The 27,505-nt window shown below is 34.7% G+C and overlaps 3 protein-coding genes across 3 annotated transcripts; 1 reads left to right on the top strand and 2 right to left on the bottom strand.

The window, feature by feature from the left end:
* The first annotated feature begins 14,079 nt into the window (after nucleotides 1–14,079).
* LOC136772832 (TGF-beta-activated kinase 1 and MAP3K7-binding protein 1-like) lies at nucleotides 14,080–16,331 on the top strand. Its single transcript, XM_066725994.1, has 6 exons — nucleotides 14,080–14,516; nucleotides 14,675–14,912; nucleotides 14,996–15,128; nucleotides 15,198–15,438; nucleotides 15,528–15,784; nucleotides 15,861–16,331. The coding sequence occupies exons 1-6, from the start codon at nucleotides 14,426–14,428 to the stop codon at nucleotides 16,320–16,322; spliced, it is 1,422 nt and encodes a 473-aa protein (XP_066582091.1). The 5' UTR covers nucleotides 14,080–14,425; the 3' UTR covers nucleotides 16,323–16,331.
* A 168-nt stretch (nucleotides 16,332–16,499) lies between these two features.
* Nucleotides 16,500–23,067, bottom strand: LOC136772831 (4-hydroxybutyrate coenzyme A transferase). Its single transcript, XM_066725993.1, has 7 exons — nucleotides 22,670–23,067; nucleotides 22,345–22,567; nucleotides 19,775–19,927; nucleotides 18,746–18,985; nucleotides 17,736–18,140; nucleotides 17,350–17,616; nucleotides 16,500–17,219 (listed from the first exon to the last, which is right to left on the bottom strand). Exons 2-7 carry the CDS (start codon nucleotides 22,541–22,543, stop codon nucleotides 17,035–17,037), a joined length of 1,449 nt encoding a protein of 482 aa, XP_066582090.1. The 5' UTR covers nucleotides 22,544–22,567; nucleotides 22,670–23,067; the 3' UTR covers nucleotides 16,500–17,034.
* Nucleotides 23,068–23,472: 405 nt separating this feature from the next.
* On the bottom strand, nucleotides 23,473–27,210 carry polo (Serine/threonine-protein kinase polo). Its single transcript, XM_066725467.1, has 7 exons — nucleotides 26,979–27,210; nucleotides 26,450–26,674; nucleotides 26,160–26,377; nucleotides 25,731–26,026; nucleotides 25,377–25,673; nucleotides 24,689–25,089; nucleotides 23,473–24,605 (listed from the first exon to the last, which is right to left on the bottom strand). Exons 1-7 carry the CDS (start codon nucleotides 27,069–27,071, stop codon nucleotides 24,408–24,410), a joined length of 1,728 nt encoding a protein of 575 aa, XP_066581564.1. The 5' UTR covers nucleotides 27,072–27,210; the 3' UTR covers nucleotides 23,473–24,407.
* Between the last annotated feature and the right edge of the window lie 295 nt (nucleotides 27,211–27,505).

Here is a 27,505-nt window from a genome sequence, read left to right as displayed (position 1 = left end):
ATTTATTCTAATTTTTTTGTTTGTTTCAGGTCGAGCGCTAGAGGAACATGGATAGTGACCCCGTATCCAATAACGATATAAACCCTATAACGAATCGACACCAATCATGCGCCATAGCCATCCTGGGTTGGACCAAGTCAAACCCTCACTTGGAATCGAGACATCATCGGGAGAGGACGTACTGGCAAATAATTTATTTTTTTATTTCTCATACTTGTTTAATTTATTTTATGTTTTAGGAAGGACTCTAGTAGGACAAGGCTGTCAACGAGTAGGGCTTAATTACCAATCCGTTTACTTAAGTCCACATTTATTTAAATAATTTCAAGGATAGATAAATTTAATCTTATTATCTTCATTCATTGTTAATTCAAGTACAGGTGTTTATTGAGAAGTCGACTCTCGAGTGTCAACTGGCTCGGGCTGATCCTCCTTCAGTGACTATCAACCCTTACTTACTTTGTCCTTGTGGACTCTCGACGTTGGCTCATTAAGTTCACCTAATAGGGGTCCATCTTTATTGATGTGTAAATCGTTTCCTCGACGTAGTAGTTCTTCGTGTGACAACTCGGATCCACACCAAGGGACAAAGAAAGCAAGGGTTATTAGTCACTGAGGAGAGTATCAGCCGTGATCTGGTCGACCTTTGTGTGAATTAACATTCACGCTCGAGAGGAGGAAGCTTCTCAACTAACCGCTGGAAAGAAGTAACAATTTCGTTAGCTTCTCTGTTCATTTACTTTTGGTAGCATGCTTCATTAATTTATATCTTTGTCTGTCCTTGAAATTCCCAATTAGAATCTGAAATGTGGAAATATTTTCCTTGAAAATCTTTCCACATTTCGGGTTGAATACTCGTTTTTTCAATTTTATTTTTCTTTTCTTTCTGTTTCAGTTGGAGCGGGAGAGAGCCATGGATAGTGACCGCATTTTCCCAATATCGACATAAATCCAACACTAATCATGCGCCATTGCCATCCTGGGTTGGACCAAGTCAAACCCTCACTTGGAATCGAGACATCATCGGGAGAGGACGTACTGGCAAATAATTTATTTTTTTTTTCTCATACTTATTTAATTTATTTTATGTTTTAGGAAGGACTCTTGTAGGACAAGGCTGTTAACGAGTAGGGCTTAATTACCAGTCCGTTTACTTAAGTCCACATTTATTTAAATAATTTCAAGGATAGATAAATTTAATCTTATTATTTTCATTCATTGTTATTTCGAGTACAGATGTTTATTGATAAGTGGACTCTCGAGTGTCAACTGGCTCAGGCTGATCCTCCTTCAGTGACTATCAACCCTTACTTACTTTGTCCTTGTGGACTCTCGATGTTGGCTCATTAAGTTCACCTAATAGGGGTCCATCTTTATTGATGTGTAAATCGTTTCCTCGACGTAGTAGTTCTTCGTGTGACAACTCGGATCCACACCAAGGGACAAAGAAAGTAAGGGTTATTAGTCACTGAGGAGAGTATCAGCCGTGATCTGGTCGACCTTTGTGTGAATTAACATTCACGCTCGAGAGGAGGAAGCTTCTCAACTAACCGCTGGAAAGAAGTAACAATTTCGTTAGCTTCTCTGTTCATTTACTTTTGGTAGCATGCTTCATTAATTTATATCTTTGTCTGTCCTTGAAATTCCCAATTAGAATCTGAAATGTGGAAATATTTTCCTTGAAAATCCTTCCACATTTCGGGTTGAATACTCGTTTTTTCAATTTTATTTTTCTTTTCTTTCTGTTTCAGTTGGAGCGGGAGAGAGCCATGGATAGTGACCGCATTTTCCCAATATCGACATAAATCCAACACTAATCATGCGCCATTGCCATCCTGGGTTGGACCAAGTCAAACCCTCACTTGGAATCGAGACATCATCGGGAGAGGACGTACTGGCAAATAATTTATTTTTTTTTTTCTCATACTTATTTAATTTATTTTATGTTTTAGGAAGGACTCTTGTAGGACAAGGCTGTCAACGAGTAGGGCTTAATTACCAGTCCGTTTACTTAAGTCCACATTTATTTAAATAATTTCAAGGATAGATAAATTTAATCTTATTATTTTCATTCATTGTTATTTCGAGTACAGATGTTTATTGATAAGTGGACTCTCGAGTGTCAACTGGCTCGGGCTGATCCTCCTTCAGTGACTATCAACCCTTACTTACTTTGTCCTTGTGGACTCTCGATGTTGGCTCATTAAGTTCACCTAATAGGGGTCCATCTTTATTGATGTGTAAATCGTTTCCTCGACGTAGTAGTTCTTCGTGTGACAACTCGGATCCACACCAAGGGACAAAGAAAGTAAGGGTTATTAGTCACTGAGGAGAGTATCAGCCGTGATCTGGTCGACCTTTGTGTGAATTAACATTCACGCTCGAGAGGAGGAAGCTTCTCAACTAACCGCTGGAAAGAAGTAACAATTTCGTTAGCTTCTCTGTTCATTTACTTTTGGTAGCATGCTTCATTAATTTATATCTTTGTCTGTCCTTGAAATTCCCAATTAGAATCTGAAATGTGGAAATATTTTCCTTGAAAATCCTTCCACATTTCGGGTTGAATACTCGTTTTTTCAATTTTATTTTTCTTTTCTTTCTGTTTCAGTTGGAGCGGGAGAGAGCCATGGATAGTGACCGCATTTTCCCAATATCGACATAAATCCAACACTAATCATGCGCCATTGCCATCCTGGGTTGGACCAAGTCAAACCCTCACTTGGAATCGAGACATCATCGGGAGAGGACGTACTGGCAAATAATTTATTTTTTTTTTTCTCATACTTATTTAATTTATTTTATGTTTTAGGAAGGACTCTTGTAGGACAAGGCTGTCAACGAGTAGGGCTTAATTACCAGTCCGTTTACTTAAGTCCACATTTATTTAAATAATTTCAAGGATAGATAAATTTAATCTTATTATTTTCATTCATTGTTATTTCGAGTACAGATGTTTATTGATAAGTGGACTCTCGAGTGTCAACTGGCTCGGGCTGATCCTCCTTCAGTGACTATCAACCCTTACTTACTTTGTCCTTGTGGACTCTCGATGTTGGCTCATTAAGTTCACCTAATAGGGGTCCATCTTTATTGATGTGTAAATCGTTTCCTCGACGTAGTAGTTCTTCGTGTGACAACTCGGATCCACACCAAGGGACAAAGAAAGTAAGGGTTATTAGTCACTGAGGAGAGTATCAGCCGTGATCTGGTCGACCTTTGTGTGAATTAACATTCACGCTCGAGAGGAGGAAGCTTCTCAACTAACCGCTGGAAAGAAGTAACAATTTCGTTAGCTTCTCTGTTCATTTACTTTTGGTAGCATGCTTCATTAATTTATATCTTTGTCTGTCCTTGAAATTCCCAATTAGAATCTGAAATGTGGAAATATTTTCCTTGAAAATCCTTCCACATTTCGGGTTGAATACTCGTTTTTTCAATTTTATTTTTCTTTTCTTTCTGTTTCAGTTGGAGCGGGAGAGAGCCATGGATAGTGACCGCATTTTCCCAATATCGACATAAATCCAACACTAATCATGCGCCATTGCCATCCTGGGTTGGACCAAGTCAAACCCTCACTTGGAATCGAGACATCATCGGGAGAGGACGTACTGGCAAATAATTTATTTTTTTTTTTCTCATACTTATTTAATTTATTTTATGTTTTAGGAAGGACTCTTGTAGGACAAGGCTGTCAACGAGTAGGGCTTAATTACCAGTCCGTTTACTTAAGTCCACATTTATTTAAATAATTTCAAGGATAGATAAATTTAATCTTATTATTTTCATTCATTGTTATTTCGAGTACAGATGTTTACTGATAAGTGGACTCTCGAGTGTCAACTGGCTCGGGCTGATCCTCCTTCAGTGACTATCAACCCTTACTTACTTTGTCCTTGTGGACTCTCGATGTTGGCTCATTAAGTTCACCTAATAGGGGTCCATCTTTATTGATGTGTAAATCGTTTCCTCGACGTAGTAGTTCTTCGTGTGACAACTCGGATCCACACCAAGGGACAAAGAAAGTAAGGGTTATTAGTCACTGAGGAGAGTATCAGCCGTGATCTGGTCGACCTTTGTGTGAATTAACATTCACGCTCGAGAGGAGGAAGCTTCTCAACTAACCGCTGGAAAGAAGTAACAATTTCGTTAGCTTCTCTGTTCATTTACTTTTGGTAGCATGCTTCATTAATTTATATCTTTGTCTGTCCTTGAAATTCCCAATTAGAATCTGAAATGTGGAAATATTTTCCTTGAAAATCCTTCCACATTTCGGGTTGAATACTCGTTTTTTCAATTTTATTTTTCTTTTCTTTCTGTTTCAGTTGGAGCGGGAGAGAGCCATGGATAGTGACCGCATTTTCCCAATATCGACATAAATCCAACACTAATCATGCGCCATTGCCATCCTGGGTTGGACCAAGTCAAACCCTCACTTGGAATCGAGACATCATCGGGAGAGGACGTACTGGCAAATAATTTATTTTTTTTTTTCTCATACTTATTTAATTTATTTTATGTTTTAGGAAGGACTCTTGTAGGACAAGGCTGTCAACGAGTAGGGCTTAATTACCAGTCCGTTTACTTAAGTCCACATTTATTTAAATAATTTCAAGGATAGATAAATTTAATCTTATTATTTTCATTCATTGTTATTTCGAGTACAGATGTTTACTGATAAGTGGACTCTCGAGTGTCAACTGGCTCGGGCTGATCCTCCTTCAGTGACTATCAACCCTTACTTACTTTGTCCTTGTGGACTCTCGATGTTGGCTCATTAAGTTCACCTAATAGGGGTCCATCTTTATTGATGTGTAAATCGTTTCCTCGACGTAGTAGTTCTTCGTGTGACAACTCGGATCCACACCAAGGGACAAAGAAAGTAAGGGTTATTAGTCACTGAGGAGAGTATCAGCCGTGATCTGGTCGACCTTTGTGTGAATTAACATTCACGCTCGAGAGGAGGAAGCTTCTCAACTAACCGCTGGAAAGAAGTAACAATTTCGTTAGCTTCTCTGTTCATTTACTTTTGGTAGCATGCTTCATTAATTTATATCTTTGTCTGTCCTTGAAATTCCCAATTAGAATCTGAAATGTGGAAATATTTTCCTTGAAAATCCTTCCACATTTCGGGTTGAATACTCGTTTTTTCAATTTTATTTTTCTTTTCTTTCTGTTTCAGTTGGAGCGGGAGAGAGCCATGGATAGTGACCGCATTTTCCCAATATCGACATAAATCCAACACTAATCATGCGCCATTGCCATCCTGGGTTGGACCAAGTCAAACCCTCACTTGGAATCGAGACATCATCGGGAGAGGACGTACTGGCAAATAATTTATTTTTTTTTTTCTCATACTTATTTAATTTATTTTATGTTTTAGGAAGGACTCTTGTAGGACAAGGCTGTCAACGAGTAGGGCTTAATTACCAGTCCGTTTACTTAAGTCCACATTTATTTAAATAATTTCAAGGATAGATAAATTTAATCTTATTATTTTCATTCATTGTTATTTCGAGTACAGATGTTTACTGATAAGTGGACTCTCGAGTGTCAACTGGCTCGGGCTGATCCTCCTTCAGTGACTATCAACCCTTACTTACTTTGTCCTTGTGGACTCTCGATGTTGGCTCATTAAGTTCACCTAATAGGGGTCCATCTTTATTGATGTGTAAATCGTTTCCTCGACGTAGTAGTTCTTCGTGTGACAACTCGGATCCACACCAAGGGACAAAGAAAGTAAGGGTTATTAGTCACTGAGGAGAGTATCAGCCGTGATCTGGTTGACCTTTGTGTGAATTAACATTCACGCTCGAGAGGAGGAAGCTTTTCAATTAACAGCTAGAAAAAAGTAACAATTTAGTTAGTTTCTCTATTCATTCACTTTTTGCAGCATGCTTTATTAATTTATATCTTTGTCTGTCCTTGAAATTTCTAATTAGAATCTGAAATGTGGGAATATTTTCCTTGAAAATCCTTCCACATTTCGGGTTGAATTCTCGTTTTTTTCCAAATTTATTCTAATTTTTTTGTTTGTTTCAGGTCGAGCGCTAGAGGAACATGGATAGTGACCCCGTATCCAATAACGATATAAACCCTATAACGAATCGACACCAATCATGCGCCATAGCCATCCTGGGTTGGACCAAGTCAAACCCTCACTTGGAATCGAGACATCATCGGGAGAGGACGTACTGGCAAATAATTTATTTTTTTATTTCTCATACTTGTTTAATTTATTTTATGTTTTAGGAAGGACTCTAGTAGGACAAGGCTGTCAACGAGTAGGGCTTAATTACCAATCCGTTTACTTAAGTCCACATTTATTTAAATAATTTCAAGGATAGATAAATTTAATCTTATTATCTTCATTCATTGTTAATTCAAGTACAGGTGTTTATTGAGAAGTCGACTCTCGAGTGTCAACTGGCTCGGGCTGATCCTCCTTCAGTGACTATCAACCCTTACTTACTTTGTCCTTGTGGACTCTCGACGTTGGCTCATTAAGTTCACCTAATAGGGGTCCATCTTTATTGATGTGTAAATCGTTTCCTCGACGTAGTAGTTCTTCGTGTGACAACTCGGATCCACACCAAGGGACAAAGAAAGCAAGGGTTATTAGTCACTGAGGAGAGTATCAGCCGTGATCTGGTCGACCTTTGTGTGAATTAACATTCACGCTCGAGAGGAGGAAGCTTCTCAACTAACCGCTGGAAAGAAGTAACAATTTCGTTAGCTTCTCTGTTCATTTACTTTTGGTAGCATGCTTCATTAATTTATATCTTTGTCTGTCCTTGAAATTCCCAATTAGAATCTGAAATGTGGAAATATTTTCCTTGAAAATCTTTCCACATTTCGGGTTGAATACTCGTTTTTTCAATTTTATTTTTCTTTTCTTTCTGTTTCAGTTGGAGCGGGAGAGAGCCATGGATAGTGACCGCATTTTCCCAATATCGACATAAATCCAACACTAATCATGCGCCATTGCCATCCTGGGTTGGACCAAGTCAAACCCTCACTTGGAATCGAGACATCATCGGGAGAGGACGTACTGGCAAATAATTTATTTTTTTTTTCTCATACTTATTTAATTTATTTTATGTTTTAGGAAGGACTCTTGTAGGACAAGGCTGTTAACGAGTAGGGCTTAATTACCAGTCCGTTTACTTAAGTCCACATTTATTTAAATAATTTCAAGGATAGATAAATTTAATCTTATTATTTTCATTCATTGTTATTTCGAGTACAGATGTTTATTGATAAGTGGACTCTCGAGTGTCAACTGGCTCAGGCTGATCCTCCTTCAGTGACTATCAACCCTTACTTACTTTGTCCTTGTGGACTCTCGATGTTGGCTCATTAAGTTCACCTAATAGGGGTCCATCTTTATTGATGTGTAAATCGTTTCCTCGACGTAGTAGTTCTTCGTGTGACAACTCGGATCCACACCAAGGGACAAAGAAAGTAAGGGTTATTAGTCACTGAGGAGAGTATCAGCCGTGATCTGGTCGACCTTTGTGTGAATTAACATTCACGCTCGAGAGGAGGAAGCTTCTCAACTAACCGCTGGAAAGAAGTAACAATTTCGTTAGCTTCTCTGTTCATTTACTTTTGGTAGCATGCTTCATTAATTTATATCTTTGTCTGTCCTTGAAATTCCCAATTAGAATCTGAAATGTGGAAATATTTTCCTTGAAAATCCTTCCACATTTCGGGTTGAATACTCGTTTTTTCAATTTTATTTTTCTTTTCTTTCTGTTTCAGTTGGAGCGGGAGAGAGCCATGGATAGTGACCGCATTTTCCCAATATCGACATAAATCCAACACTAATCATGCGCCATTGCCATCCTGGGTTGGACCAAGTCAAACCCTCACTTGGAATCGAGACATCATCGGGAGAGGACGTACTGGCAAATAATTTATTTTTTTTTTTCTCATACTTATTTAATTTATTTTATGTTTTAGGAAGGACTCTTGTAGGACAAGGCTGTCAACGAGTAGGGCTTAATTACCAGTCCGTTTACTTAAGTCCACATTTATTTAAATAATTTCAAGGATAGATAAATTTAATCTTATTATTTTCATTCATTGTTATTTCGAGTACAGATGTTTATTGATAAGTGGACTCTCGAGTGTCAACTGGCTCGGGCTGATCCTCCTTCAGTGACTATCAACCCTTACTTACTTTGTCCTTGTGGACTCTCGATGTTGGCTCATTAAGTTCACCTAATAGGGGTCCATCTTTATTGATGTGTAAATCGTTTCCTCGACGTAGTAGTTCTTCGTGTGACAACTCGGATCCACACCAAGGGACAAAGAAAGTAAGGGTTATTAGTCACTGAGGAGAGTATCAGCCGTGATCTGGTCGACCTTTGTGTGAATTAACATTCACGCTCGAGAGGAGGAAGCTTCTCAACTAACCGCTGGAAAGAAGTAACAATTTCGTTAGCTTCTCTGTTCATTTACTTTTGGTAGCATGCTTCATTAATTTATATCTTTGTCTGTCCTTGAAATTCCCAATTAGAATCTGAAATGTGGAAATATTTTCCTTGAAAATCCTTCCACATTTCGGGTTGAATACTCGTTTTTTCAATTTTATTTTTCTTTTCTTTCTGTTTCAGTTGGAGCGGGAGAGAGCCATGGATAGTGACCGCATTTTCCCAATATCGACATAAATCCAACACTAATCATGCGCCATTGCCATCCTGGGTTGGACCAAGTCAAACCCTCACTTGGAATCGAGACATCATCGGGAGAGGACGTACTGGCAAATAATTTATTTTTTTTTTTCTCATACTTATTTAATTTATTTTATGTTTTAGGAAGGACTCTTGTAGGACAAGGCTGTCAACGAGTAGGGCTTAATTACCAGTCCGTTTACTTAAGTCCACATTTATTTAAATAATTTCAAGGATAGATAAATTTAATCTTATTATTTTCATTCATTGTTATTTCGAGTACAGATGTTTATTGATAAGTGGACTCTCGAGTGTCAACTGGCTCGGGCTGATCCTCCTTCAGTGACTATCAACCCTTACTTACTTTGTCCTTGTGGACTCTCGATGTTGGCTCATTAAGTTCACCTAATAGGGGTCCATCTTTATTGATGTGTAAATCGTTTCCTCGACGTAGTAGTTCTTCGTGTGACAACTCGGATCCACACCAAGGGACAAAGAAAGTAAGGGTTATTAGTCACTGAGGAGAGTATCAGCCGTGATCTGGTCGACCTTTGTGTGAATTAACATTCACGCTCGAGAGGAGGAAGCTTCTCAACTAACCGCTGGAAAGAAGTAACAATTTCGTTAGCTTCTCTGTTCATTTACTTTTGGTAGCATGCTTCATTAATTTATATCTTTGTCTGTCCTTGAAATTCCCAATTAGAATCTGAAATGTGGAAATATTTTCCTTGAAAATCCTTCCACATTTCGGGTTGAATACTCGTTTTTTCAATTTTATTTTTCTTTTCTTTCTGTTTCAGTTGGAGCGGGAGAGAGCCATGGATAGTGACCGCATTTTCCCAATATCGACATAAATCCAACACTAATCATGCGCCATTGCCATCCTGGGTTGGACCAAGTCAAACCCTCACTTGGAATCGAGACATCATCGGGAGAGGACGTACTGGCAAATAATTTATTTTTTTTTTTCTCATACTTATTTAATTTATTTTATGTTTTAGGAAGGACTCTTGTAGGACAAGGCTGTCAACGAGTAGGGCTTAATTACCAGTCCGTTTACTTAAGTCCACATTTATTTAAATAATTTCAAGGATAGATAAATTTAATCTTATTATTTTCATTCATTGTTATTTCGAGTACAGATGTTTACTGATAAGTGGACTCTCGAGTGTCAACTGGCTCGGGCTGATCCTCCTTCAGTGACTATCAACCCTTACTTACTTTGTCCTTGTGGACTCTCGATGTTGGCTCATTAAGTTCACCTAATAGGGGTCCATCTTTATTGATGTGTAAATCGTTTCCTCGACGTAGTAGTTCTTCGTGTGACAACTCGGATCCACACCAAGGGACAAAGAAAGTAAGGGTTATTAGTCACTGAGGAGAGTATCAGCCGTGATCTGGTCGACCTTTGTGTGAATTAACATTCACGCTCGAGAGGAGGAAGCTTCTCAACTAACCGCTGGAAAGAAGTAACAATTTCGTTAGCTTCTCTGTTCATTTACTTTTGGTAGCATGCTTCATTAATTTATATCTTTGTCTGTCCTTGAAATTCCCAATTAGAATCTGAAATGTGGAAATATTTTCCTTGAAAATCCTTCCACATTTCGGGTTGAATACTCGTTTTTTCAATTTTATTTTTCTTTTCTTTCTGTTTCAGTTGGAGCGGGAGAGAGCCATGGATAGTGACCGCATTTTCCCAATATCGACATAAATCCAACACTAATCATGCGCCATTGCCATCCTGGGTTGGACCAAGTCAAACCCTCACTTGGAATCGAGACATCATCGGGAGAGGACGTACTGGCAAATAATTTATTTTTTTTTTTCTCATACTTATTTAATTTATTTTATGTTTTAGGAAGGACTCTTGTAGGACAAGGCTGTCAACGAGTAGGGCTTAATTACCAGTCCGTTTACTTAAGTCCACATTTATTTAAATAATTTCAAGGATAGATAAATTTAATCTTATTATTTTCATTCATTGTTATTTCGAGTACAGATGTTTATTGATAAGTGGACTCTCGAGTGTCAACTGGCTCAGGCTGATCCTCCTTCAGTGACTATCAACCCTTACTTACTTTGTCCTTGTGGACTCTCGATGTTGGCTCATTAAGTTCACCTAATAGGGGTCCATCTTTATTGATGTGTAAATCGTTTCCTCGACGTAGTAGTTCTTCGTGTGACAACTCGGATCCACACCAAGGGACAAAGAAAGTAAGGGTTATTAGTCACTGAGGAGAGTATCAGCCGTGATCTGGTTGACCTTTGTGTGAATTAACATTCACGCTCGAGAGGAGGAAGCTTCTCAACTAACCGCTGGAAAGAAATAACAATTTCGTTAGCTTCTCTGTTCATTCACTTTTGGTAGCATGCTTCATTAATTTATATCTTTGTCTGTCCTTGAAATTCCCAATTAGAATCTGAAATGTGGAAATATTTTCCTTGAAAATCCTTCCACATTTCGGGTTGAATACTCGTTTTTTCAAGTATATTTTTGTTTTCTTTTTGTTTCAGGTGAGGCGGCGCCGCCTCCCTCCCCGACGGTGTGCCACCTTGTCGTGGTGGGGGGGCTCACTTCTACAAGATCCCTTCCGATTAGTAAATGATTCGAATTAATTTTCTGATCTTTGGGAATCTTGTAGAAGTGCCAAGAGCACACCACACCTTAACGGGAATCCGTATACCGACATTACAGGGCGAAAACTATTTCGCATGCAGCGTCGTCATTTGTTGACGGATTGTAAAGATATTACAGGTTTTTGGAAATGCCAGAAGCTTATCTACCAGAGATGAAACGGGAGATTGCTCATGCGAGGTCCCGAGGCAATCCCTACCGGTAGGCGGCGCTGGTGTTGGCAAACGCGTGTCTCAGGTCCATCTAACCCCTAACGCCATCTATCGGAAGAGACCACGAAGCACGAGCGTTAAGCTTAGAATAGGGTAAAACATATATGCATTGTTGCCAGAAAGCGGAATAAAGAGAGAGCGGAGATATTTTCTCGGACCTCTCTGCCTTTCTCGCTGTTAGCTTCTAGCAGAAGAGTCGAGGCAAAATCTTTCCGTTTCGCTTTGCCGAAAATCTACCAATAATCGATGTCATTTATATTTGCAGGCCAATGCCTTTATACATGATTTTTTCAGCATATTTATTTATCAGCATTGACTTATTTAAATCAATAATAAATTAAGGAAATGCGTATTTGATATATAATAATTATTTTAACTATAATTTCATCGTTATATTTCGCTTATTTCCGTAAAATCTGCATTTCTTTAGTTTATTATTGATTATTGTAAGTCAATGGCAATTAAAAAAAATTTAATCTTAAAAAAAAAAAAAAGTACCGATCAGGAATCGAACCCGGACCCACGAATCGCCACGCGATTACCTTACCGCCTAGACCACGAGGCTTCTTCAGAGCACCGTAAACAGATAGTCTTTTTAAGGGCTTGAAATCTTCTATTGAAACATATAAATAAACGAAGAACCGACATCTTTATTCATTATTATTCTATGATAATGGTACACAAATTAAAGAATAATTATATAATGTAGATTTTCAAAAGCTTTTCCAATAACCAAGAACGGTAACTGCGAGCGTTGATTATTTATCTCCGTTCTTGGCTATTGGAAAAGCTTTTGAAAACTATTCAAAATATAATTATTCCTTAATTTGTGTACCATTATGACAGAATAATAATGAATAAAGCTGTCGGTTGCTCGTTTATTTATATGGTTTAAAAGAAGATTTCAAGCCCTTAAAAAGACTATCTGTTTACGGTGCTCTGAGGAAGCCTCGTGGTCTAGGCGGTAAGGTAATCGCGTGGCGATTCGTGGGTCCGGGTTCGATTCCTGATCGGTACTTTTTTTTTTTTTTTAAGATTAAATTTTTTTTAATTGCCATTGACTTACAATAATCAATAATAAACTAAAGAAATGCAGATTTTACGGAAATAAGCGAAATATAACGATGAAATTATAGTTAAAATAATTATTATATATCAAATACGCATTTCCTTAATTTATTATTGATTTAAATAAGTCAATGCTGATAAATAAATATGCTGAAAAAATCATGTATAAAGGCATTGGCCTGCAAATATAAATGACATCGATTATTGGTAGATTTTCGGCAAAGCGAAACGGAAAGATTTTGCCTCGACTCTTCTGCTAGAAGCTAACAGCGAGAAAGACAGAGAGGTCCGAGAAAATATCTCCGCTCTCTCTTTATTCCGCTTTCTGGCAACAATGCATATATGTTTTACCCTATTCTAAGCTTAACGCTCGTGCTTCGTGGTCTCTTCCGATAGATGGCGTTAGGGGTTAGATGGACCATGGACCTGAGACACGCGTTTGCCAACACCAGCGCCGCCTACCGGTAGGGATTGCCTCGGGACCTCGCATGAGCAATCTCCCGTTTCATCTCTGTATCTACTAAGTTACGTTAGGAAAATTAACAAAAAATGAAAAAAATTTTTTGTTTAAATAAATATATTAACATTATTGAGAAACAACAATTAAATCGCAAAATCCCCCAACGTACTTTACTAGATAATGTTCATACGTTTCCAAAAAGTCCACAAAAATGCAAATCTGTCAAGAAATGACGATGCTGCATGCAAAATAAATAATGGAAGAATTTCGTGTTGGCGACTTTCCGAACACGAAATTCTTCCATTATTTATTTTGCATGCAGCATCGTCATTTCTTGACAGATTTGCATTTTTGTGGACTTTTTGGAAACGTATGAACATTATTTAGTAAAGTACGTTGGGGGATTTTGCAATTTAATTGTTGTTTCTCAATAATGTTAATATATTTATTTAAACAAAAATTTTTTTTCATTTTTTGTTAATTTTCCTAACGTAACTTAGTAGATAAGCTTCTGGCATTTCCAAAAACCTGTAATAACTTTACAATCCGTCAACAAATGACGACGTTGCATGCGAAATAGTTTTCGCTATGTAATGTCGGTATACGGATTCCCGTTAATTATACTATAGTTTTCTTTCCCGGGTTGAATTATATTATTTAATTCATTACTACACTATCTGATGCCTGAGCTACATATGATTTAATTTCCCATTGTGTATATACGAGATAAGCGAGGATGAGTTATACATAGGCGCGCGGGATGCGCGGGGCGCGCGTATTAGCACTACATAGTAAGAGCGCTGGTGTCTTTTTAAAGCAGTTCCTAAATGCATCGAAACATTAGAAAAAGCCATACCTGGCATTGGTTGTACATCTACTTATAGTTCCCGCTTACATCCGACGTGTAACGAAATTTACCGAGCTTAGCCGAAGCTCTTTACGGTTTTTTTAGTGGTGTAGGTGGTCAGTGGACAGTGGTGTATGTGGGGTTATGTCAGTGTATGTTGGGGTATGTATATGGACATACATACATATGTACATAGTACACAAGTGACCGGTGTAATATGGCTACCACCTTTATATTTTTACGTATTTAGGAACAACCAACATCCTACCAAGGTGGGAATTCGAGCAAATTCGATCAATTTGAGATATTTGAGTAAATTAAGAGTCTAAAGACTCACCGAGGCAGTGCCCTGCTCTAACCCTGCTAAGCCTTTCTCTCCCCAAGTTATTCCTATAATATATTAAAATATAAACAGAAGAACATTGTAGTTTGTAAGAAAAAGGTAAAAAATGCTAGCTACAGGAATTTTAAAATAAGGTTGAAAACGTGAACAAGATTTATATAGATATTCATTGCAAACTTTGTAAGATGCCTAGAAGGGCAGAACGGCCAAATTTAATGCTTTTTCAAGATTCTCAACATAGTTGGACAGATGACTTACCAGTTTGCAAACAATCAGGTATAAGTTGGTTTTTGTTTTCTAATAATGTGTAAATTCTGTCACTTTACATAAGCTATATAATTGTTACAAAATAATCTATTTTGCACATTTTTTCTTAAAAGAACTTTTTATGTGATTAAATCAAATTCAATTATTATAAAAAACTGTCATTATAGGTGTTGGATTTTCTACAAATCAAATTTATCGAGAAGATGGTTATAGACAAGAGGAACACCCATTCGAAGATCGCAGCTTTCACTGTCATTATGACGATTTTACATATCTTTATGGAGTATTTGATGGACATGAAGGAATGAAAGCAGCTAATTTTGCTATGCAACGTATAGCAGCAGAAATATTGTTAGGACAGTTAAATGGAAAATTTACAGATGAGGAAGTCAAAGAAGTGCTTAGGTAGCAGTGGGTTATTTTTACATATATAATTAATTGATTTCATTTATTAAAAGTTCAATTATTATAAATATTGTTTCTTTCAGACAAGCTTTTATAGCTGTGGAAAAGGGATATTTAGATTCTATTGGAGATTTATTAGCAGAGCGTACAAGCCTGCAATGTGATATTCCAGATGGGTTGAATTCATATGAAGCTTATCAAAAATTTCCACATTTGGTCAGATACGATACTAATTAAAATATCTATACATTATTATTTTTCTATAGTTGAAACTTCTACTTATAGGTTAGTAAGTTAAATGCATTAAATTGTGAATTGTCAGCTGGAACCAGTGCAGTTGTAGCTCTAGTTTATTGTGGGCGCTTGTATGTGGCAAATGTTGGGGATAGTAGAGCATTATTATGCAAAAGTGACTGTAATCAAGTATTAAGAGTTGTTCAATTAAGTGTAGATCATGACTTGAGAAATGAAGATGAACTACTGCGTCTTTCTCAACTTAAATTAGATACAGAGTCTATTAGACAAGGTATTATTAGGAAATTTATAATATTTATGTATATTTCTAAAATATTTGTAAAATTAATATAATTCTTGACTTTATTGTTTGTAATTAAGGATCTCGCCTTGGAAATCAGGAAAATACTCGTTGTATAGGAAATTATCTTGTAAAAGGTGGTTACAGAGAATTTGAAGAGCTTGCTTCTGCTACAGCTGAACCTGTAATAGCAGAGCCTGAAATATATGGTGGTATAGAATTAGATAGTTCTTGTAGATTTTTATTACTAATGTCTCGTGGCTTATATAAATCTCTAGAAGAAGCAACAGGCACTGATCAAGTTAATAAAGAATTAGCTCTTATAGCTGTTGAACAGGTATGAGAAAATCCCATTATCCAAGTAAGGATAACTAAATATAAAATAATTAATTCAATCATTATTTTTATCTTAGTTTCGAATTCAGTCTACTCTTACAGGAGTCGCACAAGCTGTAGTAGATAAAGTGGTAAGAATTCATCACGACGTAAATATGAGTAATTCGCAAAATACACAGACGTCAGGCAAAAGAGACGATATTACGTTGCTTGTAAGAAATTTTAATTTTCCATTGCCACATGCTTTGAAGAGTCCGACTGGCCACACTGTTAGATTCAATCCGATTATTCAAGCCTCGTCACCAAGAGCCAATGTTTATACCGATGCATTTTCAAGCTCTAGTCCGGCTCAGTCTGAGGATAATTTTGATTATGCGTCAACTAGTGAAACTTCTACGACCTCGGACATATATCCTTCTGGAGCAAAACCTATTGATAGAAACGCGAAAGTGAAACCTTACGTAGACTTCTCGGAGTATTATAAAAATGTCGAAAAACGCCGAAAAGAAGGAACATTACCAGATAATATTAATTTTTAAACAACGTCATCCAGTTTTCTTTATAAAGTGCCTGTGTTTTTGACAATATTGTTAAAATATTTAATTTCTATTTATTGATGAATAAAAGTAAAACTATTGTGATAGTGTAAATAAAAAATATGCATCTTAAGAAAATAAATATTTAATGTTTTGCACAATGAAATAATGCCATTTCTCTTGTAATGTTACATATATTTTCGATTATACAAAATTGTCCTTTGTCATATATATTAAATTGTGTAAATGGTATTGTATTACAATACAAAAAATTCTTTATAAAAATGTGTACAGCATTGAAGAGGAGTTCCTGCTTGCACTTTATTATTCGTTTCTGAATTTTACATTGGCAAGTACCTGCTCTAATTTCAGTGAGAAACAATTATCTATTTTGGAAAAAAAAAATTTCATGGTTTTATTGTACATTGAAGGGTGCGTCCAGGCCCATTAAAAAGTTTCTTACGTATGTTATGTAAGTAATTAGAAAAACTTTTGTTGTTCAGCTATTTTTGGTACATCGTGCTGTGTTTTATCTAGAAATTCTATCTTATGACAAGTAAAGTACATTTTACAGATTGTAAGAACCACACGCACGAAATAACCATTGAAAACTATTTTCCAGTTTGTGTACACAGAACCATACTGTATAAGGCAAGAAGCTATTGTTATATGTAGCTTGAAGTATTTCCTGATTTTAGTTTTTATTCAGAAATGTTTATGGGGCGGGCATTACTTTTAATCGTTCAAAAGCCGCTTTCTCCAAAGATTCTCTGTGATCAGGATGTGCAATCTGGATTAAAGCGTAAGCTCGTTGTTGTAAGCTTTTTCCAAAGAGGCTTGCAATACCTTGCTCTGTTACGATGTACCGAGCTACTGCTCTATTGGTTACTACACCAGCACCTGTTAAACAAGAGATACTAAGTTAGATTTCAATCAATGTGAAATTTAATCGCAGTATGTCGATTACACACTACCTACTAGTCAATAGTAATAGCATTCCAATTAATTCTAAATATCAATTGGCGCTTACCTAATTTGAGTACAGGGGTAATTTTACTAACACCTTTAGGTGTTGATGATTGAAGGGCAATTATGGGCTTCCCACGACAGTCATCGCTCATCGCTGCCCCCATGATAAAATCTAACTGACCACCAAAACCAGAATACATTCTTGTCCCTATGCTGTCGGACGAAACTTGGCCGGTAAGATCCACCTCGATACAAGAATTGATAGCAGTCATTTTTGTTTGTTTAGCTACAATCTTTGGATCATTCACGTAATCAACAACCAACATTTCTACAATACAAGAAAATTATCAAAATGTAAGTTTTCTAAATGGTACATAAACCACCAAAGGAAAATGTAACAGGTTTAAATAATTGAGGACTAAACTTATAATTTTATTAAAATCTCACCAATAAAAGGATTATCATCCATAAAATTATAAAGTTTTTCAGATCCTACGCAGAAGGATCCAACTATTCGACCTCGGTGCATAGTTTTCTCGTTATTAGTTACGCATCCTTTGTTGACAAGGTCAACAACTCCATCACTAAACATTTCACTATGGATTCCCAAGTTCTTGTGATCTCCTAGCCTTGAGAGAACTGCATCAGGGATGCTGCCTATACCCAATTGCAGCGTGGCACCATTCTCTACTAAATTTTCAGCGATATGCTTTCCAATAAGGTCTTCCTCTTTAGAGGGTGGTTTTACTGGGTGGATTGGTAGTGGAGTATCATGCTGGACAGCGAAGTCCAGATGACTAACGTGTATTAAGGCATCGCCGAATGTCCTTGGCATATGTTTATTTACTTGAGCTATAATATAAATAACATTAAGTGTCTATTCTCTTGTTATAGACCCATTATTCCAACCCCACTCTAATCTAATAAGAAACCGAAAACATTTATCTTATTACATTTAGTAGAAATTAAAGTAGAATTTAGCACTCAAAATATTTTGTGATAATATAATAAAAAAATTAGGCTGTATTATAAAAATATTTAAAAATTTGGAATACGTCAAATAACTTAAAAGTATAGCGTTTTTGATAAAAATATTTAATAAAAAAAAAATTAGAATAGAATGCCTTTCCAAAAAATTACATTAATAAACCTTTTAATTTCATGCATTAACAAGATATTTAGGATTGAAATTTTTCGTTAGTATGCGTTTGACCGAAGTGCAGGGGAAGTGTTATACAAACATGTTGATACAGTCATTTTTAGGATATCCTGAATATGTTTATAATAGTGATCAAAATAACCGATAGAAAATTAATCTACGAAGATTAAAATTGTTAAAATATGAGAATAAATGTTGCATTTGGTTCCTCTTTCTTACTGTATTGTAATGCATTTATGATTAACGCAGTATCTACGAGGAAGTTCAATTTGGCAGTATAATATTTAAAAAGAATTACCTACGATATATTTGGAATGGCTTACAGCAGCACGTACACAATCTACACTAGTACCCAATGAACAATAACCCTTGTCATCAGGTGGAGTTACATGAATAAGAGCGATGTTCGGTTTCAAGTATCCTTGCTTGAATAATCGAGGTATTTCATGTAAAAATATCGGTACGCAGTCAGCTCTTCCTTCATTAACAGCTTGTCTTACGTTGCCTCCGATGAACAAGCTGATTGATTTAAAATGCTCTAGAAAAAATAATATTCTATTACATGAGACCGCAGAACCGTTGTATTATAAAAAAATCAATTAAACTATATTACTTAATGCGATTATCAATTAAAAAAAATGAAGAAAAAATAAAAACTAGCTTTTCTATTTTATATAAATTTTCGTTAGTTTTATAAAATTATAAATATAGTCAATACTCTTGAGAACAGAGGCATTCGCAGTATTTTTCGTTAAATGGGAGCTTCACACAAATGTTACTCAGATTGGCTTAGTGATATATGTATTAAAAATTGGAAATATATTATTTTCTATAAAAAATAAACGTGTACTCTCCCTTGGTACCTTTACGGATGCCCATGATTGAAAAATATCAGTTGCATTATTGTTTTGATAATGTATCAAGTGGTTAAGTACATATTAAAGCAAATATACTTCTACCACCCTATTGAAATTTAATTCTTTCTTCACACACCGATTGTTCTATAATATTCATCAATATGTAAGTGGCCATTTATAGCATTGTTAATAATGTGCAAACTTTGACTTGAACTTGATATCTTAACAAGTGGAACTACATAGCAAAGGCATGCCAAGCATTATAATATTTATTTAATTTCTTGCTTCTCAAATAATTATTACAAAAAAAATGAAGCGATATTTTCTATATATCAGTAATAACAGGGCTTATGTTAAACTTGAACCATTTGTTTTTATTGTTCTGGCAGAATATCTCGGAAAGAACGAGTTCAGTGAGTACCATCTATCAGAGTATTTTTAAAGAACATGATTAACTGGTTTTATCTTACTTGCATTCTCTGGTTGTGCGTATGGAGCCGGTCCTTCCAAGTGCATGTGATACAATTTCACATTGCTTACATCGGCTCGGGCTCCATAAACGGTCATTCCTCTTAGCAGCTCAACTGGTGTGGCTGCTGCTCCCTGTACGAACACCACTTGATCTGCAAATTGATTATTCGTAATAAATTATTTGTTATTATTAAGTAAAGATTCAACCATTTTTTCACCTCCCGCATTTCTCTAACATTAATTATATTTTTGTGGTATCAGGAATTACAGGGGGCTAAATGTAATTTTAAAAAGTTGTATTAATAAAAAAGATTACAACAAAAATTCCACATGATATTATACAGAGAGATGTACTATCTTAATTTATTATTATCTAACATTTAATGCTATAAATTTCTCTTTATAATCGTACAGTTTTTCTTGTAACTTCTGTTAACAATTAATCACTGTACAAAGTATTTAGCTTTCTGTTCACTGATACCACAGACATATACATGTAAATCATGTAATAATTTGTAACAATTTTTCTATCATAAACTTAAGAAATAATGAATGATTGAATCCCTTAATTAGAAATTTCCATCTTTTTTCGTTCGTCCATATTACTCAATTTCAAATTTATTTCTAATCAATTCTATTTAATAATTAATAAAATAGAATAAATCTAGAATTATTTTAACCAAATGGAAGTACAAGTTGAAGAATAAAAATGAATAATGCTTCAGAGAAGCCTTTTCGGTATTCATAAAATATTCAAGTAGATCCAACTTCGAATTGAGGTCAATGTTTGTGCCAATAAATATTAGCTAGACGAGTATCTATAGTGCAGTGCCTATACGAGTTATCTAGAAAAAATAATCTAGTATCTCCATGTAAAACTTTGAATCTTAATCGCCAATGCCAAGCCATACACGTGTGTTTTCTCTAAATAAATAAAAGGCAGAAAAGTAATTGATATATTGTTAATTAAAAATTATTGAATTAATGCAAATTTAGACCGTTGTTTCAAGATTTCGTATGGTAAGAGAGATAGTTCGAAAATAACAGCACCCCCTTTGCGCTGATAAGATAATATATGGCTACATTTTGCACGAGCTTTGAATTAGAATAAATAGGGGATTTACCAATAGAGCTATTATTAAATTCACTACATGCGTGTCCCGGCTTTAAGAGTTATTATGCAACAAGAAATATTAATCAAGTGATAATTATGCTCGGAGCCAAAAAAGCTTTAGCTACAATGTGATTGATGATTTTAATTCTCGCGAAACGCGAATATAAAGCTTCATAATTTCCGGTTTATTACTAACGCTCAATTGGAAGATTCAAGGTTGCACTTTTGGTATTAACCTATTTTTTATTAATAGAATTTCCGATACAAATTATTTTATACCTCTATCCATTAATTAAAATCAATTTTTAAAAATTGTACGATCGTCCATTTACGGCTGTATTAAGTAACGTCGTTTATTTATTGAGTATTTGTTTAATTAAAAATTTTCCAATCTTGTTTCATTACATCCTGGACAAATAAGCATCTTATTGGAAAACATCAATTAAAATTTCTAATGCCTGAACATTATACGAATGAAGAAAAAATAGCGGAATATTTAGTTTCAATGTCAGCGAGTGTTTACCGACGCAAAATTGGTCGATTTTGTTAAAGCGAGAGCTAAAAATATTCCGATAGTATAGAAATATCGCTCGATGCACTGTGAGGTTCTATACCGGTATTAAATATTTCTTAATGTGTGTTTTGGAATATAAATAAATGTGTGCGCGTGCACTCATCGGTATATATAAAAAAATATACTGGCATGACGTATGTAAATATCCAGTGGTCGATGAAGGAATTTGTCTTCTTATGTAACTATACTAAGCTTTAAAAATGATTGATTTTTAGAATAAAAGCTTTTTGACGTGAAATAAAATTTTTATTTAGTAAAGACAATATTCGTTATATATATAAAATATCCTACTTTATTGGGACTAATTAAAAACTCGGTTCAAAGACAATTTAAATAGTTAATTATACATTCCGGTGGACGACTTTTGTGATGAAATTCAATTGAAAGACTATTTAAAGTCAACTAGATTAGTTTTGGATAGTTTCATACTTGAAAAAAATCGGATTAAATTTTTTAAATATGTACACATAGATTAATAATAAAAAAATAACGAAAAGATATATCTTTTAAAAAAATTCCCTAAAAATGTTTGCTGATTTGGCAGAATTTATATGGTCCGGTATAAAATATTTCGATTTCCACGATTCAATTCCACGTAGAGTCAAAAGCAATTATATCTGCATGGATGAGTAACTTCAACAGATAGGTTATGCAGAATAGGTTATGAAAGTTTAAAAGAAGCATATTTTTCCATCAATATTTTAAATGAAAGGATATTGACAGATAATAATAAAATTGTTTAAAATGTGCAATTCATGTAAGATGTTTTTTTGGAGCTGGACACTAAACTGTCCTAACCTAAGCTTGAATAGAATTTTAGGTGACAGATGGATTACTATAACCAATATATTTAATAGAAATATAATGAAAAGAACATAAACCTGATTGTAATCCAGCTTTTTCGATAGCTTCCTCGGCAGTTTTGACCCAACAAGGTTCTTTACAGGGTATCGGCATGGAAGGTTCATTGACGTAAGTGAAATAAGTTTTTTTTGATGCTTGAAAACAGGCTGGTCTTGTAGTGCCTGACATAGCCGCCAAAACTCTCGTAAAACTCGTCACTCGTTGTAACGTTGCCATAATTTTTCCTCTGCAAATTTTTTGCTGTTGATTGAAAGCACGGCGTTTAGTTATTATAGCCCTTGAAGAATATTTATTCGGCACTAACAACACAATACTAAAATGCTAGACAATATGAACACTCACTGGTAATAGCTGATGAACAAGATCACGCTAACGTTGGTCAAAACTTGTTTCTTCTTCTGCGTTTTTTCGCTTGCCCGATTCTCTTTTGACTTATCTGGTTACTGATGAGTATACCGATGACTTGATGACTGATCTTAACTCAACTGATCTGACTGACCCGACTTCTAACAAGCCCAAAGTCCAATTGTCCAATCCAAACCGTTCTAGTACTTCTAGTCAGTCAGAAGCCAAACTCCCCAATGCACTCCGATGAATGCCTCGACTCGGCAATCAACCTCGGACACTCGGCTCCGATCTTCGGGTAAAGTTAAACCATGAGGACTGCTAAAGCAGCTAGTCGCTAGTCCTGACTCCTGCTAGTCTTCTGGTACTGGTAACTCAACTCCAACTCCGAAACTGATGAATTTTGCCGCGAGTAGCGCCAGTTAAAACTACCTTACTTACCCACTGCGAGTACGTAACTCAATACATATACATATAAAAACATCTCTTTTTGTTGCAAATTCAAGAGTTCTAAATTGTATTACAATTTGATATCGTTATTTACAAGTATAATATGTATTTCGTCAGCCAATTATTTTTATTCTAAAATAAATTATACTTCCACTGTTTTTATTTAAAGGAGTTTACACACACATTGATTATATAAATATTTATTTTATATTTCAAAGGCAAAAATATATTTAGCAAAAAATAAAGGTAATAGCTACTGCTTGTCAAACATTTTGTCTGATCTTCTGAAGAAAAACCCAGAAGCGTTTCGTCGAATAAAATAACCACAATCTTTAAAAGTTTTATAGAAAGTAAAAACAGTTTATTCTTTACTATTACAACATTATTTAAAATCTAATGTAATAGAACTACTTAAAAAATAGTTACCCACTAACAGTTTTCACATTATACAATTTAAGTTATATTTACCTTATATGAATATAAATATTTATCTAGCATACTTCCTGTCATCTCCAGTTTATATTGGATTTATACAAAAGCTTCTAAATCAAATATAATCTTGATAGAAGTAGTTAGTGCAAATTGAAAAGATGTATTGATCTGCATTAATGTAATATTGTATGAATATTCTATTTATAAAGGCGTGTTACTTAAGTGACCAGCCCCAAGTTTGTTTCGACAAATCAAAATAAGTCTACAATAGATTTTTTATGTAAGATGCACAAAAATATTAGTAAATTACATAATATCGTCAACTACTCGACGATAATTCAAATAAGGACATATAACAATAGATTTCATTTAAATGCTAGCATTATTTGGGATTAATTGATCTGCGATATATTTGATTTATAAGCGAGTAAGTTCTAACAGTCATTTTTTTTTGTGATCCGTAGTTTAATTTTAGAAATGTCTTCGTGATTAAAATTTAATAGTAGTTATTGAAGTCTTCCGAATTTAATAAATTGTTAAAATATCACTACGAACCAAATTTTCGAAAAATTTTAAAAGTCATGAATTTTTACAGTTAACAAAAATCTAGAAATTTATTAAAAGCTTTACACAATTGCTTATAAGGCACTTCAGATTACTTTTTATGTATAAAGCATTCTTAATAAAGATCTATACGTTTTTACAAAAGAATAAAATAATCAAAAGACCGTGAAATTATTATCTAATAACGATATACATCTTATTGATTCATAAAAAAGGTTATTTATAAAAGTTCACTGCATCAGATTGTCCCATTTAAATGTTATCGTTAAAATCTTAACTGTATTTAAAATTATCGTTGCTGTGTGCTTGATATCATCAAATCCAGTTTTTCATAAGCGTATGCCAAGTTCTTTGCAAGGCCTGTACAACAACCATTTTCTTGAATTGTTTGGAATCTATAAGTTCGAAAACTCTTGTCGCTATCTATATATGTTACAGCAGCCATTAGTGGGCACATGATAATTTTTGTATGATCCAAAAAGTTGATCTAAAGAATAATATACCAAATGTTAGCAACAGAATAGACAAACCGCTCCATATGTAATTTGATATTCAAGTCAATCAACTCACCTGCACGGTCCCGTTCGTTAATTGCATGACAACTGCAGTTTGAGTCCGAAACCATTGATGAATATAAGGTATTCTTGACATAGCGTCACTTTGTTCTACTGCAACTGAACCACCAGCTTTCATTAAATGTTCATTCATATATTTTAAGAAGAAATTCATTAATTTCATTTTCTTCTCTAAAGAGGTAGGATAATCCTTAATCGTATAATATAATTCATTTCCTTCACGGTTTATATAATGAATATTAAATCCATTAGCTAGCATTATCAGTCTTGTGCCATCATTAAACATAACACCCACTCCATCGTCAGAGAGTTGGTAACCAAAACCATATTTATCTGAATAATCTACCCATTTGCTTATCCAAATTATTGGCTGTGCAGCTGGATCAGTCATTTCATCTATATTAAAAAAGAAACCTTTATTAATTTTTGTTATATCATTACACACATTGTCTGTAAAACAATATATATATATATATATATATATATATATAAGTATAGAGTATTTAGAAACAAATAGTAAAACAAATAAAGAGTAAAGTACTGCAAAAGTTTTGTTAAAAGTTAATGCATGCCTGTAATTTCCAAAAAAATCTGGTAAGGCCTTGAGTATTCTACATCAAGAAAAATGGTTGTTATCATTCTTCAGGCAACATAGGAAATAGTTGATTGAATTATGGCTATACCTGCTGCTGAATCTGTCAGCCGGGTGGTCTTGGCGTTTACTATCGCACCTAATTGATCTCTTAATGTTTGTAACATTTTCTTGACATTGTGAGTTGCCCTTTGTACTTCACTCATACCACTCTTTGCACTATTAGTTTTCCGTGCTGGGCTATTTTTTCTAGATACCAGCTCATCTACTTCAATAATACTATTACAATTCATTTCAGAGAGAGGTTTTCGCTGATTAAATAATTCTAGTGTATCCAGCCTAGGTGCCATTGTCAAACAAGATAATGGTAAGCTTGTTGGTAAAAAGCCTATAAATGAATATATAATTATAGATTTATCCTAAAATCATAGCCAATGATACCTACCGGATGAAAAGAAAGGATCTTTTATTAATTTTGCTACACTAGGTCGTTTGGATGGGTTTCCTTGCAGAGTACTTGATATCATCATGATAGCAGTTTGACCAAGGCTTGATGGTACTTTGTATTGAACTTGTTTGATACGTGCATATGTTTCTTTTAAACTTGATGTTTCAAATGGAGGCTTTCCCACTAATAGAGTATACATGATACACCCAATACTCCAGACATCAACTTCATATGAATGACCTGCTTTCGTTATAATTTCTGGTGCAATATAATTTGGAGTTCCACAGACAGTCCTGTGGGCAAAATAATAGTTACCTTTGTACAAATTAGGAATCTTTTAACAGAATAAAAATACCTAAAGAGCAATTATTACATTTTACAAAATTCTATTAATCTGTAAGAAATATAGATAAAAAAATTGTTTACTTCTTTCTTTCACCATCATGCTCCAGTTTTGTAGCTAAGCCAAAATCACCAATTTTAACATGTAAATCATCATTTAAAAATAAATTTCCTAATTTCAAGTCTCTATGGATTATTCTATTCTGATGTAAATAATTAACTCCATCCAAAATTTGTTTCATATAATATCTCGTTTCACATTCCGATAACGCTTTTCTTCTTTTATGCAGTTCCATCATTGACTGTAATTTAAAATTCTCTTTTTAAACAGTTCCTAAATCAGATACAACAGCTCAATTAGTATAGAGCCTTACCCGTTTTCTACAAAGTTCTAGGATAATATATATATTATGTAAATCATCAAAAAATCCATGAAAACCAACAACATGTTTGTGGTTTAAAGTTCGATGAATTGATATTTCTTGGGTCATCTTTTCTCTTTGATTACTTTTAACTAACTGTGACTTAGGAACAATTTTTCCAGCGTATACCTGGTGTGATTTTGATTCCCTTATCTCGTAACATTTTGCAAAACCTCCCTGCAATTAACACCAATCTTTCTTTAATGTAACCAAAATTGTTTAAACAAACTTAAGATTAATAATGAGGATATAAGAATACAGTAGATAATTAATTTTATGAATGTAGAAAAGAGTCAGGTGATAGTTTGTATAATTAATAGATTAAATTTTTATACACAGCAGTATTTATAAAAACTGATCTGGTTTTATTTCACTAATATCAAATTATTAAAATTTTGACTGAGTAGATGCAATAAACATATCGTGTCAATATTTACAATGATAAAAGATCAATCCGGATTAAAATGGTATAAGAACTTACTTTGCCAAAAAAACGCCCTTTCAGATATTTTCTCCCGTTGTTAACATCAAATATAACATCGGGAATAACACACTCTTTTTCATCTTTCGACATTTTACAGGTATTTTCCAGTCACAAAACGATTACACTTCAAATTCCCAATTGATGATATTTTTTTAGTGAATTCACTACAATATTTCAAGCGTCGTAACACCAGTTAAAACCATCGAACGTTGTCCGAAAGGATGTACAAACTTTCAAACTGCTGTTTTCAAATTCGTGAGAAGACGGAAGATAGGCAACGTACTCTGATGTTTAAAATTTTAACTTTTAGCCAATCCTGTGCATCCTATATTTACCACGTGACCTTTCTAACGGAAGTAATGTGTGAGGAATGGGGAGGGGGACGAGATTTCGTTCTACCATAGTTCATATGGTTATTAGATCGATCATACGTATTGTACATATACATATGTATAACATATTTTTTATTCCATTATATTGAAAATATAGTAAACCTTAATTTAATATTTCTTTGTATAAATTTA

The sequence above is a fragment of the Prorops nasuta genome, unplaced genomic scaffold (assembly GCF_024137725.1).
Source record: "Prorops nasuta isolate Cenicafe-Biocafe unplaced genomic scaffold, Cenicafe_Pnas_1.2 PNAS00004, whole genome shotgun sequence".
Taxonomy (NCBI): domain Eukaryota; kingdom Metazoa; phylum Arthropoda; class Insecta; order Hymenoptera; family Bethylidae; genus Prorops; species Prorops nasuta.
This window is presented reverse-complemented; position numbering and strand designations above follow the sequence as displayed.

What these genes read in the sequence shown, in the direction of transcription:
- LOC136772832 (XM_066725994.1), top strand. Translation starts at nt 14,426, where the DNA reads ATGCCTAGAAGGGCAGAACGGCCAAATTTAATGCTTTTTCAAGATTCT. An exon ending in TACAGAGTCTATTAGACAAG is followed by an intron (nt 15,439 to 15,527) that starts GTATTATTAGGA and finishes TTTGTAATTAAG; the next exon opens with GATCTCGCCTTGGAAATCAG. An exon ending in CTCTTATAGCTGTTGAACAG is followed by an intron (nt 15,785 to 15,860) that starts GTATGAGAAAAT and finishes TTTTTATCTTAG; the next exon opens with TTTCGAATTCAGTCTACTCT.
- LOC136772831 (XM_066725993.1), bottom strand. Translation starts at nt 22,543, where the DNA reads ATGGCAACGTTACAACGAGTGACGAGTTTTACGAGAGTTTTGGCGGCT. An exon ending in CCATTCCAAATATATCGTAG is followed by an intron (nt 18,141 to 18,745) that starts GTAATTCTTTTT and finishes TTTATATTATAG; the next exon opens with CTCAAGTAAATAAACATATG. An exon ending in GGATGATAATCCTTTTATTG is followed by an intron (nt 17,617 to 17,735) that starts GTGAGATTTTAA and finishes CTTGTATTGTAG; the next exon opens with AAATGTTGGTTGTTGATTAC.
- polo (XM_066725467.1), bottom strand. Translation starts at nt 27,071, where the DNA reads ATGTCGAAAGATGAAAAAGAGTGTGTTATTCCCGATGTTATATTTGAT. An exon ending in AAGGGCGTTTTTTTGGCAAA is followed by an intron (nt 26,675 to 26,978) that starts GTAAGTTCTTAT and finishes TGTTAATTGCAG; the next exon opens with GGAGGTTTTGCAAAATGTTA. An exon ending in TAACGAACGGGACCGTGCAG is followed by an intron (nt 24,606 to 24,688) that starts GTGAGTTGATTG and finishes ATTATTCTTTAG; the next exon opens with ATCAACTTTTTGGATCATAC.